The sequence below is a fragment of the Candoia aspera genome, chromosome 2 (assembly GCF_035149785.1).
Source record: "Candoia aspera isolate rCanAsp1 chromosome 2, rCanAsp1.hap2, whole genome shotgun sequence".
In the NCBI taxonomy this organism is placed as follows: domain Eukaryota; kingdom Metazoa; phylum Chordata; class Lepidosauria; order Squamata; family Boidae; genus Candoia; species Candoia aspera.
The window spans coordinates 110,106,451-110,121,940 of NC_086154.1; the positions used below are offsets into that span (position 1 = coordinate 110,106,451).

Consider the following 15,490-nt stretch of genomic DNA (forward strand, 5'->3'; position numbering starts at 1 on the left):
TAACATCTATTTTAGGCGTGTTGTCCAGTAGGTGCTGCAGATCCTCATAGAACTGCTCTACTTCAGCTTCTTCAGCATCTGTGGTTGGGGCATATGTTTGGATCACTGTGATGTTAGATGGCTTGCCCTGAATTCGAACTGAGATCATTTTGTCGTTTTTTGGATTGTATCCAAGCACTGCTTTAGCCACTTTACGATTAATTATGAAGGCTACTCCATTTCTTCTGTGGTCCTCTTGTCCACAGTAGTAGATCTGGTGGTCATTTGATGTGAAGTGGCCCATTCCAGTCCATTTCAGTTCACTGACGCCCAAAATGTCTATCTTTAATCTTGACATCTCACCGATAACCACATCCAATTTGCCCTGGCTCATAGATCTTACATTCCAGGTTCCAATGGTGTGTTGATCCTTAGAACATCGGATTCGCCGTTCACCACCAGCACCGTCGGCTGCTAGCCGTCCTTTTGGCTTTGAGCTAGCTGCGTCATCACGTCTGGGGCTAGTTGAGCTCATCCTCTGTTCCTCCCCAGTAGCATTTTGACCATCTTCCGACCTGGGAGTCTCATCTTCCGATGGTATACCGACATATCTCTGGTTGTACTGATCCATTGAGTTTTCACGGCAAGAATACTGGGGTGGGTTGCCATTACCTTCCCCAGGGATCGCATTTAGTCTGACCTCTCTGTCATGACCTTCCCGTCTTGGGTGGCCCTTCATGGTTTAGCTCATGGCATCATTGAGGTGCTCAAGCTCCAGCACCATGACAAGGTAGCGATCTTTTGCTGAAGGAAGGAACTATTTGGGTGTTTAATAAACTGTGTTTAAATCTGCAATGCTATCAGTAGTTGAATAACAGAAAATATAGTCATGTCACAGTGGAAAAAGATTGTGGGCTATGCTAAATCCAAATTAGCACACCCATTTTTATGATAGAGTGGATAGAACTGAATTAGCTCGGTTTTTTATGAAGGAGAACATCTATTGATGAAATGTAACGACTTATGCACTTGGGTGCTTTTGTCAGATGTGAAATAGCACACTTTCCTTCTGGCAGGCATTTACCATTATTCACTTAGTCCCCCTATAGGTCTACTCTTGGTTGGTTTTTACACTGTGTGCACAATTATTAGGCAGGTGAGTATTTTGACCATATCATTTTAATGCATATTTTCCATCTCCAAGCTGTATAAACCTGAATGCTTATTGGATATAAGCATATCAGGTGATGCGTATTTGTTTAATGTGGGAGGGTGTGGCCTATGGAGATCAAGGTGTGCATAATTACTAGGCAGCTTCTTTTCCTCAGGCAAAATGGGCCAAAAAAGAGATTTGACTGACTCTGAAAAGTCAAAAATTGGAAAAAGTCAGAGGGATGCAGAACTTTTGAAATTGCTAAGATATTGGGGCGTGACCACGGAACCATCAAACGTTTTGTTGCAAATAGTCAACAGGGTCGCAAGAAACGTGTTGAGAAAAAAAGATGCAAATTAACTGCCAAAGATTTGAGAAGAATCAAACGTGAAGCTACCAGGAACCTATTATCCTCCAGTGCTGTCATATTCCAGAACTGCAACCTACCTGGAGTGCCCAGAAGTACAAAGTCTTCAGTGCTCAGAGACATGGCCAAGGTAAGGGAGGCTGAAACTCGACCACCACTGAACAAGACACATAAGTTGAAACGGCAAGACTGGGCCAAGAAATATCTGAAGACAGAGTTTTCTAAGGTTTTATGGACTGATGAGAGTGACTCTTGACAGACCAGATGGATGGGTCCGTGGCTGGATCAGTAACAGGCACAGAGCTCCACTTCGACTCAGACGCCAGCAAGGTGGAGGTGGGGTACTGATATGGTCTGGTATTATTAAAGATGAGCTAGTTGGACCTTTTCGGGTTGAAGATGGACTCCAAATCAACTCCCAAACCTACTGCCAGTTTTTAGAAGACACTTTCTTCAAGCAGTGGTACAGGAAAAAGTCTGCATCTCTCAAGAAGACCATGATGTTTATGCAGGACAATGCTCCATCGCATGCATCGAAGTACTCCACTGCGTGGCTAGCCAGTACAGGCCTCGAAGATGAAAGAATAATGACATGGCCCCCTTGCTCACCTGACCTAAACCCTATTGAGAACTTGTGGGCCCTTCTCAAACGGGAGATTTACGGTGAAGGAAAACAGTACACCTCTCTGAACAGTGTCTGGGAGGCTGTTGCTGCTGCTGCACAAAACGTTGATCGTCAACAGATCAAGAAACTGACAGACTCCATGAATGGAAGGCTTATGACTGTTATTGCAAAGAAGGGTGGCTATATTGGTCACTGATTTTTTGTTTGCAATGTCAGAAATGTTTGTTTGTAAATTTTGAGTTGTTTATTATTCTCTAACAGATGAAAATAAGTGAGATGGGGGAATTTTCATTTTTCATTTAGTTGCATAATAATTCTGCACACTAATAGTTGCCCAATAATTGTGCACACATAGATATGCTCCTAAGAAAGCCAAACCCTCACTTTTACTTTCTTAAATATTCAGGGTTGAGGTTTATTAACATTTTGGATTGACCGAGAGCGCTGTAGTTGTTCAATAATGAAATTCATCCCCCAAAATACAACTTGCCTAATAATTGTGCACGGAGTGTACATGTAGGAATGCCTTTCCAAAATAACTGATTTTCCACATTCTAGCAGATAGATTTGGTCAGTTTCTTTGTCTCATTCAAACCAAACACAACTGACTTCGTTTTCTATGTATTCAGGCAAAATATTTCTTTCAAAGCTGTATAGAACTTTCTGACTTACCAGCCAGAAATTTACAGCTGAAGGTAGTTTTTTAAATTAAGGTCCGAAAGGCAACCTGACTTGGTGATAAATTTGTAGGATCAAATTCATTTTATGTATGAAATACTTCATCTCAGCATTCTGATATCAAATTCACAGACATAGTTACTATATAAGAATGGGATTTTAAATGCTACAGGAAGGGCAGATCTATATCATTGACCATTAGTATTAGATTAAGGCTGATGGTAGAATGGGGAACAGTTTATATTCAGCCAATATAGGTCAGGGAAGAGCTAGGAAGATGAATTGCCAACTTGCCCAACCTGAAAGGAGTGGTATTGTACTGCGCGCTAGGTTCCAGAACAGATTACTGTTTGTATGGTCTTTCTTTAGACTAAAGATGACATTAGCATTTTCAGACATTATTCTGCCCTCATAACTGAGGAGTTTCAAATACTTAGCATCTTTTAGGAAGATTCCCCCAAGTGAAACTTAATCAAGATCCTAACTTTTGACAACATTCTTGACTATGAAGGATTATACAGTGTAATGGTTGCCTACCCCAAACACTCAGACTCACAAGAGGTTACTTAAATGAAATCTGATTTATAGGGGAAATTATGGCAGATACAGAGAGAGCTGAGAATGAGCAAAAGCGCGCGAAAATACAAACTAAATCCCCTTGCTTGAGGAGAACCCCTCCCTCGCCCGGCCATATCAACCGCCCCTTCCCAGGTGCTAGAAACCGTTAGCCTCAGCCTGGGAAAGCAACCTTGAATCCATGACCTAACCCAAACACATTCCAATACAGCAGCCAAGAGATAACAGCTCAGCAGAGTGGAATTACCCACCCGCTCCTGAGAGTCAGCCCCCTCCAAGGAAATGGCATGCAAGGCGTTATGATGTACCAGACACATTGAAACGGTGAACATGACATACTGCCCCCCCAAAAAAAACTAAGGACTGGGTTTGGAGGGATAAGCATTATGGAATCGAACAAGAATAGGGGAAGCCACATCGTGGCGTCACTCATTCCGGGTGGGGGAAATGTTTCCAGCGAACTAGGAACTGCAGTGTGTTGCGAAGCCGGCGAGAGTCAAGAATTTCTTTTACTTCAAAATGCTGTTGCCCGTCAATCATGATGGGAGGAGGCAGCAGAGGTTGATCATGCCAGCGGTCAGAGCGAGTAAGGGGTTTGAGCAAACTGCAATGAAAGACAGGGTGTAAGCGTTTCAGATTATGTGGCAAGTCAAGTTTAAAAGTCACTGGGTTAATTTGTGCCACAATAGGAAATGGACCCACAAATTTAGGAGCCAATTTTTTCGATGGTTGAGAGGACTTGATGAACTTGGTAGACAGGTACGCCATGTCCCCCACTTGGAACGAAGAGTGAGGGGCACGCTTATCAGCATGCTGTTTGTAAGCAGACTCTGTCCGCTAGTGCCTGCTGAATGACCGGCCAAGAGTCCACCAGCTGCGTTGCCCATTTGGATGGTGAAGCAGGCGGGACAGGTGGCTGCGGCAAGTCAGGGATGGGGACAAAATCCCTGCCATGAACGGTGCGAAAAGGGGTTTGACCGGTGCTTTGATGAATGGCGGCGTAGGCAACCTCAGCAAAGGGAAGGAGGTCAACCCAGTCATCTTGTTAATTCACGAAAGCAGGCAAATACTGCTCTAGTGTTGAATTTAGCGCCTCTGTGGCCCCGTCAGTCTCAGGATGCCACACTGTGGACAATGCCTGTTTAGTGCCCAAAAGTTTTAAAAATGCCCGCCAAAACTGAGAGGTGAACTGTGCCCCTGTGAGAAATTAAGCGGGAGGGACATCCATGTAACCTGTACACGTGTACAAGGAATAGGCGGGCTAACTGTCGCGCCGAAGGAATGGAGACACATGGGATGAAATGAGCTTGCTTGGAGAAAGTCTTTTACTACCCAAATAACAGTTTTTCGTTGGCTGGGAGGTAACTCCACTATGAAATCCATAGAAACCTCCTCCCACGGGCAAGCAGGACTGGCCACTGGTTGCAACAAGCCTTGAGGCTTCCCCACCTTGCGTTTAGACATATCACAAACAGAACAGGACGCAACATAGTCTTTTACATCCTTGCGCAACGCAGGCCACCAAAACTCTCTGAGAACCAGGTGCAAAGTCTTTACAAAGCCAAAATGCCCAGCAACCTTATCATCGTGCGAACGGAGTAACACCTCCTTTCGCAAGGCGTCCGGGACATAGAGACGATTGGTGTTCCAAGCGAATCCCCGGTCAAAAGTAACATTCTATTTGCTAGCAACCAAGTGTCAGTTTTTAGCTCCTTTAGAAACTTTTGTTGCAATTGAGATGAAATGGACAAGGTGCCCTGCGGGGCCGAATCACTGCTGGCAGGCTGCTGCGCACGGGCTTGACTACGGGTCACAGCCGGCATTCCCAGTTGTGGCTGTGTCCACAGCGTACTGACCACCTCTGGCGCTGAGCTGGAGTCCTGGGGCTGCCTGGACAGTGCGTCTGCTAAGAAGTTCTTTTTTCCTGGGATAAACTTCAGTTTGAAGTTGAAACGGTTAAAAGAACTGAGCCGAGCGAACTTGTTTAGGGCTCAGCTTGCGAGGGGTACTAAGGGCTTCCAAGTTCTTATGGTCAGTCCACACCTCAAATGGGTGATTAGCCCCTTCCAGCAAGTGGCGCCAAGAGTCCAAAGCCGCTTTGACTGCAAAAGCCTCCTTTTCCCACATATGCCAACGTCTCTCCGTCTCAGAGAATTTGCGCAACAGGTAGGCACATGACTTTAAACAACCCGCCCCATCTGCTTGCAACAACAGGGCTCCAATAGAATAATCAGAGGCATCTACTTGAACAACAAAAGGCTTGGAGGGGTCAGGGTGTTGTAAAATAGGCTCCTGTGTAAAAGACTCCCTTCAGCTTATCGAACGCCGCCTGACAAGCCGGAGTCCATCTAAGCAGCGCGCCTGGGTTTTTTACCTGGCGGGTTTCTCCCACCCCCTTCGTCCGAAGCAAATCTGTCGGGCAAAGTTATCTCTGCGAACCCCTTTATGAATAGCCGGTAGTAATTGCTGAACCCCAGGAAACTTCGAAGTTGCCTGTGGGTGCGGGGTCTCTCCCATTCCAGGATGGCCTGGATCTTAGCAGGATCCATCTCTATGCCTTTATCTGAGATCCTGTACTCCAGGTAATTTGTGTTTGATGAAATGCACATTTGGGCAGTTTGGCATACAACTCAGCTTTCCTTAGCTTGCGAAGCACCTGCTTAACCAACTGTACATGTTCCTCCAGAGTTTCAGTATAAATCAATACATCATCCAAATAGACCAATACCCCTTTAAACAGATGTTCATGTAATACTTCATTGATCAATTGCATAAACACTCCAGGTGCCCCAGCCAAACCAAACGGCAAAACCTTATATTGAAAAGCTCCCAACGGGCAATTGAATGCCGTTTTCCATTCATCCCCCTCCCGGATCCTCACACGGTAATAAGCTTCCCTTAAATCCAGTTTCGAGAAGATTTTTCCCTTAGCCAGATGTGACAACATATCTTTTATCAAGGGCAGAGGATATTTATTTGATATCAAGACCGCATTGAGCCCACAGAAATCGGTACAGAGTCTTAATGTCCCATCTTTCTTCGGGCGGAAGAGAACCGGTGCCCCCACTGGCGAACTAGCTGGTTCAATGAACCCTCTTGCCACGTTTTTGTCCACAAACTCCCGTAACAAAGTTCCTTCTGAGTCATTGAGTAAATCTTTGGCTTAGGCAATTGGGTGTTAGGCACCAGCTCAATGGCACAGTCAGTTTTATGATGGGGGAAGTTGATCCGCTTCTTTCTCCCCAAACACATCAGCAAATGCCTGGCATTCCTCCGGTAGACCCTCAAGAGGAGGGGTTGGGTACTGCGGAGTCGCAGCTGCCGCTACCCCCACCACCACCTCTGGGGCTTCATTCCCCTCTGGTGCTTAATAAAATCCGTCCCTAAAGGTTACAGTCCGATAGACCCAATTTATCTGAGGATTTTGCTGGACCAACCATGGGACACCCAAAACCACCAAAGGATCCCCCACCGGAGCTACTACAAATGACAACCCTTCCCGGTGGCTACCCATTTGCAAGGCTACCAAACCGGTGAAATGCGTGACCGGTTTGCCCCCTGCCATTGATCCGTCCAATTGGGTGAAAACCATGGGGCGTTGCAACGGAAAGGTGGGCAACTCCAAGGCAGCCACCACGGGATGCATTAAGCACCGTGAGCACCCAGAATCAATCATTGCCCACACTTCTATCGTCTTCGTGCGTGATCCCAACTTTACTTTCACAGTGAGAATGCGATAGTTGCCACTCACCGACACAGGCTCGCGCCCCTCCTCTACCACCTGCCCTGCGGCGCCCTTTAGGGCAGGTGGCTGGTGTTTCCCGCCGACTGCAGCAATTCGGGCTCACCCTCGTCCCCGTAAAACGGCACACTTTCGATCTCGCTGTCAGCCACCGCTGCTTTCATTTTTCTCGGCAGAGAGGGGGACTTCGCCGTCGACTTTCCCTGCCGGTCCTCGCCCTTCACCCTCGGGCACGCCGCCGCGTGGTGCCCCTCTTTGCCGCAGTGCAGGCACTGCTCCTTCGCATAGCGGCGCTCCTTCTCTTCCCACAAACGTTGTCCGGATCTTCCTAAGGAGCCTGAAGGGCGGGTGGGTTTTCCATCCCGCCCCGACTTCGTCGCCCGTCTCTGCGCGAACACCTCGTGGGTATGCTCAGCCTTTCCAGCGAGCTGGATCCACCCGTACAAGCTGTCAGGATCATCTCGTCCCAGCGACCAGCGCAGCACTTCGGCGTTTAAACCATCCTTGAACAACTCTATTACAGTTGCCTGCAACCAGTCTTCCACCTTCCCCGCTAGCGCTTTAAACTCCAGCGCGTAGTCAGCCACGGTTCTCTATCCCTGCTTGAGTTCTTTCAAGGCACACTTTGCCCGCTCCTTAGCTAGTGGATCTTCGAAATGGTGCTGTAGGGCCCAGAGGAATTTGTCAAATTTCTCCAGTTCAGGGGCTTCTGACTGGCACATCTGTACGTACCAGTCCGCTGCCCTTCCCTTAAGCTTGGTGGCAATGGTGATGATTTTTGCTTTTTCTGAGCAAAAGAGCGACCCCCACTCTTCCATGTAAGCCTTGGCATTCGTCCGAAAGAACGAGAGTTTTGTCGGGTCTCCATCGAAATTGACAGAGAAGTCCCTCAGTCCTCCGCCCGGCAGGCCGCACCCCCCCACTGGCGGTTCAGCTGCTTTGACAGCTCCTGGCTGCCTCCGCTCAGGGACGAGCGGCGGCGCTAGTTCCACCCTGGGAGCCCGGTCCCCCTCTCTCGGGCGAGCTCCCCTTCTTCGTTCCGGAGACTGTGTCTGGAAGGGGTCGAATGCCGCTGGCTTGACCCCTCCCGCACTTCTTTCAGCGAACTCAAGTCCATGCTCATTTTCTGCAGAATGAGCTCCAGGGAGTCCATCTTCGACTCCAGTACCCGAATCCAGTCTGGAGTGGGGGAGTCCCCCCTCGGTGGCACCTGTACCACCGTTGGGGACAGCGGGTATCTCTGCCTCCAGGACGAGCCCCTCGCCTTCGAGAAGTCCCCACGACTGTCGTCCCAGGTGACCAGTTCGCCTGGGGTCGTGACCGTGGTCTCTGGCGCGGTTTTCATGCCTGCAGCTTCGCCTTCAGACCCTGAACTCGCCTCCTCCCAAATCGCTGAGAGTTCTCCCAGGGGGGCTCTGTCGGGTCGCATCATGGTAGAGTCGGGCTCTCCCTCGCTCGACCCATCACTCTCCACGAGTAGCACACTTGGATCGGTCATCGCCAGCAATCTCCCTCACAGGATTGAAAGAACCTTTCTTTTCCTGGATAGGGGCCAGCGGGATTTGAAGTTTTGAATTCTCAGCTTTATGTAATGGTTGCCTACCCCAAACACTCAGACTCACAAGAGGTTACTTAAATGAAATCTGATTTATTGGGGAAATTATGGCAGATACAGAGAAAGCTGAGAATGAGCAAAAGTGCGCGAAAATACAAACTAAATCCCCTTGCTTGAGGAGAACCCCTCCCTCGCCCGGCCATATCAACCGCCCCTTCCCAGGTGCTAGAAACCATTAGCCTCAGCCTGGGAAAGCAACCTTGAATCCATGACCTAACCCAAACACATTCCAATACAGCAGCCAAGAGATAACAGCTCAGCAGAGTGGAATTACCCACCCGCTCCTGAGAGTCAGCCCCCTCCAAGGAAATGGCATGCGAGGCGTTACGATGTACCAGACACATTGAAACGGTGAACATGACATACAGGCTGTTTATTCCATTGTGGAAAGGTAAAATCATTTTTAAATTGTTGTAAGGAAAGGCAATACATAATGATGATGATGCAAACAACTATTTGTTTTATGAGTGAATAATTTTTAATGGTAAGTGTAGCTCAAAAATAGTATGTTCCCAATATCCGGAACCTGCAATTCATATTACCTCCATCCTCGACAGAAGGCTATTTGTTAATATTCACCCACTTACTGTGTTGGTTTCTGTTTTACTGATCTATTAAGGGTCCATAAATATAAAAGTTTACTAGTCATGTTTTCTAGTCTCTGATTTCCTTGAGCCACCTAGCAAACTCGGGCTGGAAAAAGGTATAATTTTTCTTCACATATTCATGAAGATTCTTTAGACAGGAAAAAAAGCCTGCTGTTGCTTCTTCAAACTATAGTATGAGGGACACTTGACCATAAGTTGGTTACTGGAACTAAGGTTTGGTGCCTGATCAGGCTGCTTAACAATAAAACTTAGTGTTATCAGCTCAACTCATTACTTACAGAATTCTTTAATGCATAGTATTAATGTTTCATCTTGTTGCGTGCTTGGATTCCTTGAATAGGGTGATTATGTGTCATCAAGTTGATGTTGATACTTAGTGACCACATAGACAGATTTTCTGTGTGGTGATCTGTGCCTAAGCTGTCCTTCAGATCTTCCAACTCATCGCCACTGTAACAGTCCATCCAGTTTGCTGCTGGTTGTCAGCTGCTTCTCCTTTCTTCCACCTTTCCCAACATCAGAAGCTCTCCAAAGAGCTAGGTCTCCACATATTGTGTTCAAAAATAGGATAATTTATGCCTGGAGTGAGATCTCTGGATTGATTTGTTCAGTGATCCATTAGTTTTTTTCTTGGCCATTCACAGTATTCACAGGAGTCTTCTCCAGCACCAAAGTTCAAAAGTGTCAATATTCTTTCTATCCTCTTCCAAAGTCTAACTTTAGCTTCCATAGAGAGTTGCAGGGAATATATTATTGCTTGCACTATTCTGATCTTTGTAGGTATAGACACATCACAGCATCTCAATACCTTTTCCATACTTTTTTTTAAAATACTTTTTATTGAGTTTAATAATACTAAAAATAATACAAACTGAAATTAGAAAGAAAAAAGAAAATAGAAAAGAAATACCAAGTGCAAAATGAAAAGGAAAGAAAAAAGAATATTTAAAGAAGTGACTCATGATCTTCCTTGCAACAAGTGCAGGCAAATTTAATATTTCTCCACCCCTATAAGATCACGTACATAATTCACTTCTTCCCATAATCTACCCTTATCCATTTGCAAGCCAAAATCTGTTATTTCTGTCTAAATATTGGCAAAAAGTCCATAAGGGTTTCCAGAATTTTATAGAAATATTTCTTAATTTAACCCTGATCAAACAAGTGAACTTTATATTCCTTTCTTCTGCTTCTGACAATCTTGGTCTTTAATTCATCAAGCTCCTGTTGTACGATTGAATCTCCTTTCAAACTTTCCTCCTCCCATGTCAGAGATTTCTTCAAGGCTTTAGAAACCCCTTTTTTGTAAATCCAATAATAAATCTTTGCCCCAGATGATTTTTTTAATCTTTTAGCTTATCATTTGTATTTCTATTCTGGCTGTCATCTCTGCCTTATAATCCATAATTCCTTTATTTTCCAATATTTCTACATCAGGTGGAATTTGTTTCCCCTCTTCATCCTGTTGGTCTATAACTTCTTTCACGTTGTTCTTTCCCATCTTTTGTTTCTTCTTTAGAGTCTTCTTCAAAAAATACATTAGCATTAGGTGCAGAAATTACTTTCAATTTAACTATACATTTCTTTCCCAGTTCTTCAAAAATCCTTTGAAATGTCTCAAGTGTCATACCTTTATGTGTCCTTTTATAAATTTCACTGCTCCTCTTTTAGTTCAAGAATAAAAGACAGGTCCCCCCCCCCCCCTTATTTCTGCCTGGAACTTTAGTCCCCTTTAGTGTCCCATTTCTATAATCACAAAGTCTCAAATTTATTTTCAAATTTCAACCAATCATCTCTTTCCTAATAGACTAAACAATTTATATTCCCACAAAGAAATTGGTTTATTTAGTTATTTCCCAAGTCTTAGCAAAAGTCCTAATATTCCAAATTTGTCTGGTCCCTTAATTCATTTAAAGCTTTCTTGAATTAAATTCTTGTTTAGCTTTTTGCCATTTTTTTATATTCTTTAAATTCTTTATGCTATTAGTTTTTCCTCTATTTTGGGATGAAGTTTTACTCACCAGGTAGTTTTTCAAACTTCTTGCTTGGGAGACCTCTTTCAGCGTTAAAATAATTATCTGAAAGTGTTTAGAAAGTGAGGTTAGACAAACTCAGAGTCAGTAAAGGCTCCACCACAGCTGAGAGCTTGATGGTTTCCCTCACCTCCTGGCACTCAGATCTGCAGGTCAACCCCTATCCTGCAGTCTCCTCACAAGGAGCAGCCATCTGGAGCACAAGTGGGTGATCTCTTGATTTCTCCTTTCCTTGTGTGGAGAGGTTCCAATGGATCGGATTTGTTGGCAGTCCAGTGGTCTTGGCCATATCATCTCCACTCCTCTGGAGACATCTTAGTTTGCCATTGCCTCACCCGGAAGTCCCGCATCTGAATATCTTTTCTAAGGCCTTCAGGGCTGCTCTATCAAATGCTAGTCTGTAGTGTATTTCTTCACTGTTTCTTCCTTTACTGTTGATGGTTGATCCCAAAAGGCAGAAGCTATCCACCACTTCAGTGTCTTTGCTGTCAGTTCTAAGGCTGGTTGTTGTACCTGTTGTCATTAGCTTGGTATTCTTTATATTTAATTTTAGTCGCATTTTTTTCACTGTGCTCCTTGACATTTATTAGCAGAATGAAAAACGTCTGCAACAAGCTAAACACATTGTCCCATTTCACTAGTTGTGGAGCAGAGCAACATCTATCCATAGTCAGTTTATCTGAAGAGAAATAAGAGATGAGTTAGGTTTTCCCATGACTTAAAATTGTTTTAAGAATTGTTAATAATTTAATCTAGTATTCCCCTCTATATCCCTCCAAGGTATTTTGTACAAACAAGCAAAAAATGCTTTAGATTTCTCATCACTGAACAACTGCATTGGTACCACAACTTTGTAGAGATTTTTGAAGTGGCAAAGGGCATGTTAGAGCCATTCACCCCACCTTAATGAATATAAATCTGTCCAAAATTGCCTGAGTTCAGTTACAGCTTCAAAAGTTTGTTATGACAGAAAACAAACTAGAAAAACATACAGCTGTATTTCTTAGCATCAGCTTGAAAGGCTCTAGATTTAGTCATTTGTTGACACAATTTTCTCCTTCCTTGACTCCTTAGGCTATTTTTGCCATAGTGTTAGACCTGCTGCTTGCATTCAGTTTCATAACACAGTATTAATCTCTGCTACATAAAATATTCTGTTCGATAGGTGCATTTTCAACGAACAGCTCCTTGAATTAAGTAAATGCTGGAAACAAGGTTTCTTATATTGTTACCACACACACCTGTATGCTTGCTTGGTCAATATTAGGTACCTGTAAAATTAAAAACAAAAAATCTGCCTTAAAGTGGCTCTTTAACAAAAATTGCCATGACAAGGCAGACCTACTCACAAATGGAGGGTCACAAGAAGCCAAAAATTCAGAATAGCTTTCTTTCAGACAGTGTTCTGCACAAATTAGTTTTGCAGAAGATTGCAATTAAGCTAATACATATCTGTGGGATAGAGATTTCAGTTAGCGTTCCTGTTCCTATAAGCATTATTATTTCAAGAGAATAGCTCTGATACCTTGGGTTCTGGAAGAGGGAGGAAACATGCATATAGCATATGTAAGATTCAAGATAGTAGACCTAATGTGATTCCTACTTACTTTAGATCTGAGGTCTTCCTTATTTCCTGCCAAAAGTAGAAATTGCTCAGATGAGAGGGGGAATTTTTCTGTTTCTATACAGTCATTATCTTGTTTTTTTCTCAGAAAACACAGAAGTTGAAATAGAAGCTGCTTCAGGCCCAAGTGAAGAAAAGCCCCTGCCAGCTGCACCTGTTCCTAGTCCAGTAGCTCCAGCACCTGCACCATCTAGGAGAAATCCACCGGGTGGGAAGTCTAGTCTAGTGCTTGGTTAAGCTCAATTTTCCTTCACTCCTAACTACTTGGAACTCATATCTGTCATCTCTGTTTTTCTTCCATGCTTGTGAACTGCACAGCTTGAGCTTGACTGTACTTCTAAAACTATCATTAAAGGAGCACTTTATGTACTTCATATTTTTGCTTTGTTTTGTTTGTTTTTCAGGAAGTCTTTCCCCCAACTTCTTGTCTTGTCTCTCTTGAGTCTAACGGAAGTGACATGTGTAATTTTTTTTTGTAATGGTAGACAGTGGTATTTGCTATACAGCCCATGGCTGACAAAGGATTTCTGAGGTGTATAGTAGTGTCTAAAACTAAGCTGGATTAATTCTGAGTGTGCTAAGTGGCATTTTTGTCCTAAAACTTGTAGAACAGTCTTAAGTTGACTTAGAAGGGTTGGACACTGGGATTGTACAGGCAGAGGATGAGTGACAAATGTACTCTTTCTGCACCCATCTCTGCAACACGTACTGGTTTTCCAAGGTACCATTCAATAATTGGTAAATGTTTGAAGCCCTGTTGTGCATTGCAGAACTGTCAAGTTGTGATGCTAGTAATTAACCATGCTGCCTTCAACAAGTGGGATCTTGGTTCAGCCATGACAGGATGAGGCTGAAGATAAAGCTAAAGATGTGAGATTATGACTGTTCTCTGAGTATCAGGCCCAATTGTAAGTGATGATGGAATGCATCTTACAAAACTAAGTATTGGGTGGATAAAACTTTTGGGATACATTCCTAGTCCAAATGACTCCAGTACTATGCAGGATCATGCTGGTGCTTAAACAGAAGGTGGAAAATCTCATCCTTCTAAATGTGTGTTGTATCTTGAAAGCTGGATTGTTGCTTAAAAATAAAGGATATAGAAATTTTGAATCAGTGTCAGAGCTTTATTTTCAAATTTACTTGGTTTGCTGCTTGAACAATTTCTGAAATGAAAACCAACACACAGAAAATATGTGGGCTTTTAAAATGTTTTAAAATACAGTCAGACATTGCTGTATCAATGGAAGTAATACTGGTATGCAGCTAGATCCTTTCCCACAATTGGCATAGTCCAAGTAATGTTGTGTCTCTACATTTGTTACTAAAAATACATCTGTGTACAGGTGCGGAGAAGGCAATTTTTTAAAAAATAGAGGGGTTTTATAGTGATTTTTCTCAAAAATACATCAAAACATTAAATGAACCTAACCTACATATTCTGCTTTTACCATACGAAAAAGCCAGAATTTGTATGGGTATCAAAGAAGAGAAGCTAGGAAAAAGGGAAAAAGTTCCACAATCTAGAAAGCAGCAGCTGTGGCAACAAAAGTTGTACTGCACAACTGAATAACTGGAGGCTAAAAACAAGCAATATAAGGTGTGTTGAGCCTGACTAGCTGGCAGTCAGTTGCCTGCCACTGTACAGAAGCTGCCAACACGATACGTTCTGAGGGGTTGGAGTTGGTGCAAGTGACCTTGCCAACAGGACCTCTCTGAGTCCAGCCTGTTTTTATTTGCTAGATGGTTTTCTTGATCAGGCGGATCCTTTAGTTTTCAGTATAGGTGTCTGGAGTAGCACTTACTCTGTGCTGAGTAGGCTAACAAATCCAGTTTGCTGGATCATACTCCTACCTTTTCTGATGACAAAAACGGTAACTACTAGCTCCCAGTCTCTAGGGTCACATCTGTCTTTAGAAATGTATCTAGAAGTAGACAGAGAACTCTTCAGTTGGGCAGTGCTACATCTGGGCATTCAGGCTGAAGACTGGACCCAGAAGTATTCCAGAAAGCAAACCTTTCTGGGTGGGGGAGTAGGGTTCTATATCAGTAGTTCCCAGATTGGCAACTACAGTATACCAATTTGGGAGCTGTGTTTGTCCAGACTTAGTCATCCTTGTGTGATCTATTGCAAATATTGGTTCACTGCTACAGCATCCATCATAGAATGTGCTAACTCCGAATATCTGGATTATGCAGTGGCTGTACTTTGAATATGATGAAACTGTATTATATAGACTAGTGTTTTTCAAACTTGGCAACTTTAAGATGTGTGGACTTCATCTCCCAGAATTCCTCAGCCAGCAGGGGGAGTTCTGGGAGTTGAAGTCCACACATCTTAAAGTTGCCAAGTTTGAAGAACACTGATATAGACCAAGGATGAAGGAGCTGTATACGGATTAGGGCAAAATAATGCACTATTCTGCATAGGGATTCTTTCCGTGGCTGATCTCACACATGTGGCTGACCAGTTTGTGGCTCTGTGAACTT

At 43.9% G+C, this 15,490-nt stretch overlaps 1 protein-coding gene across 1 annotated transcript in view; it reads left to right on the forward strand.

Moving 5' to 3' along the window:
• The window catches only part of JPT1 (Jupiter microtubule associated homolog 1), a 31,087-nt gene extending 16,974 nt beyond the window's left edge, over nt 1–14,113 (forward strand). Inside the window, exon 5 of the mRNA XM_063293158.1 lies at nt 13,089–14,113. Within this exon, the coding sequence (XP_063149228.1) occupies nt 13,089–13,237 (149 nt within the window). The 3' untranslated portion in view covers nt 13,238–14,113. The remainder of the gene's footprint in view (nt 1–13,088) is intronic.
• The last annotated feature ends 1,377 nt before the right edge of the window (nt 14,114–15,490 follow it).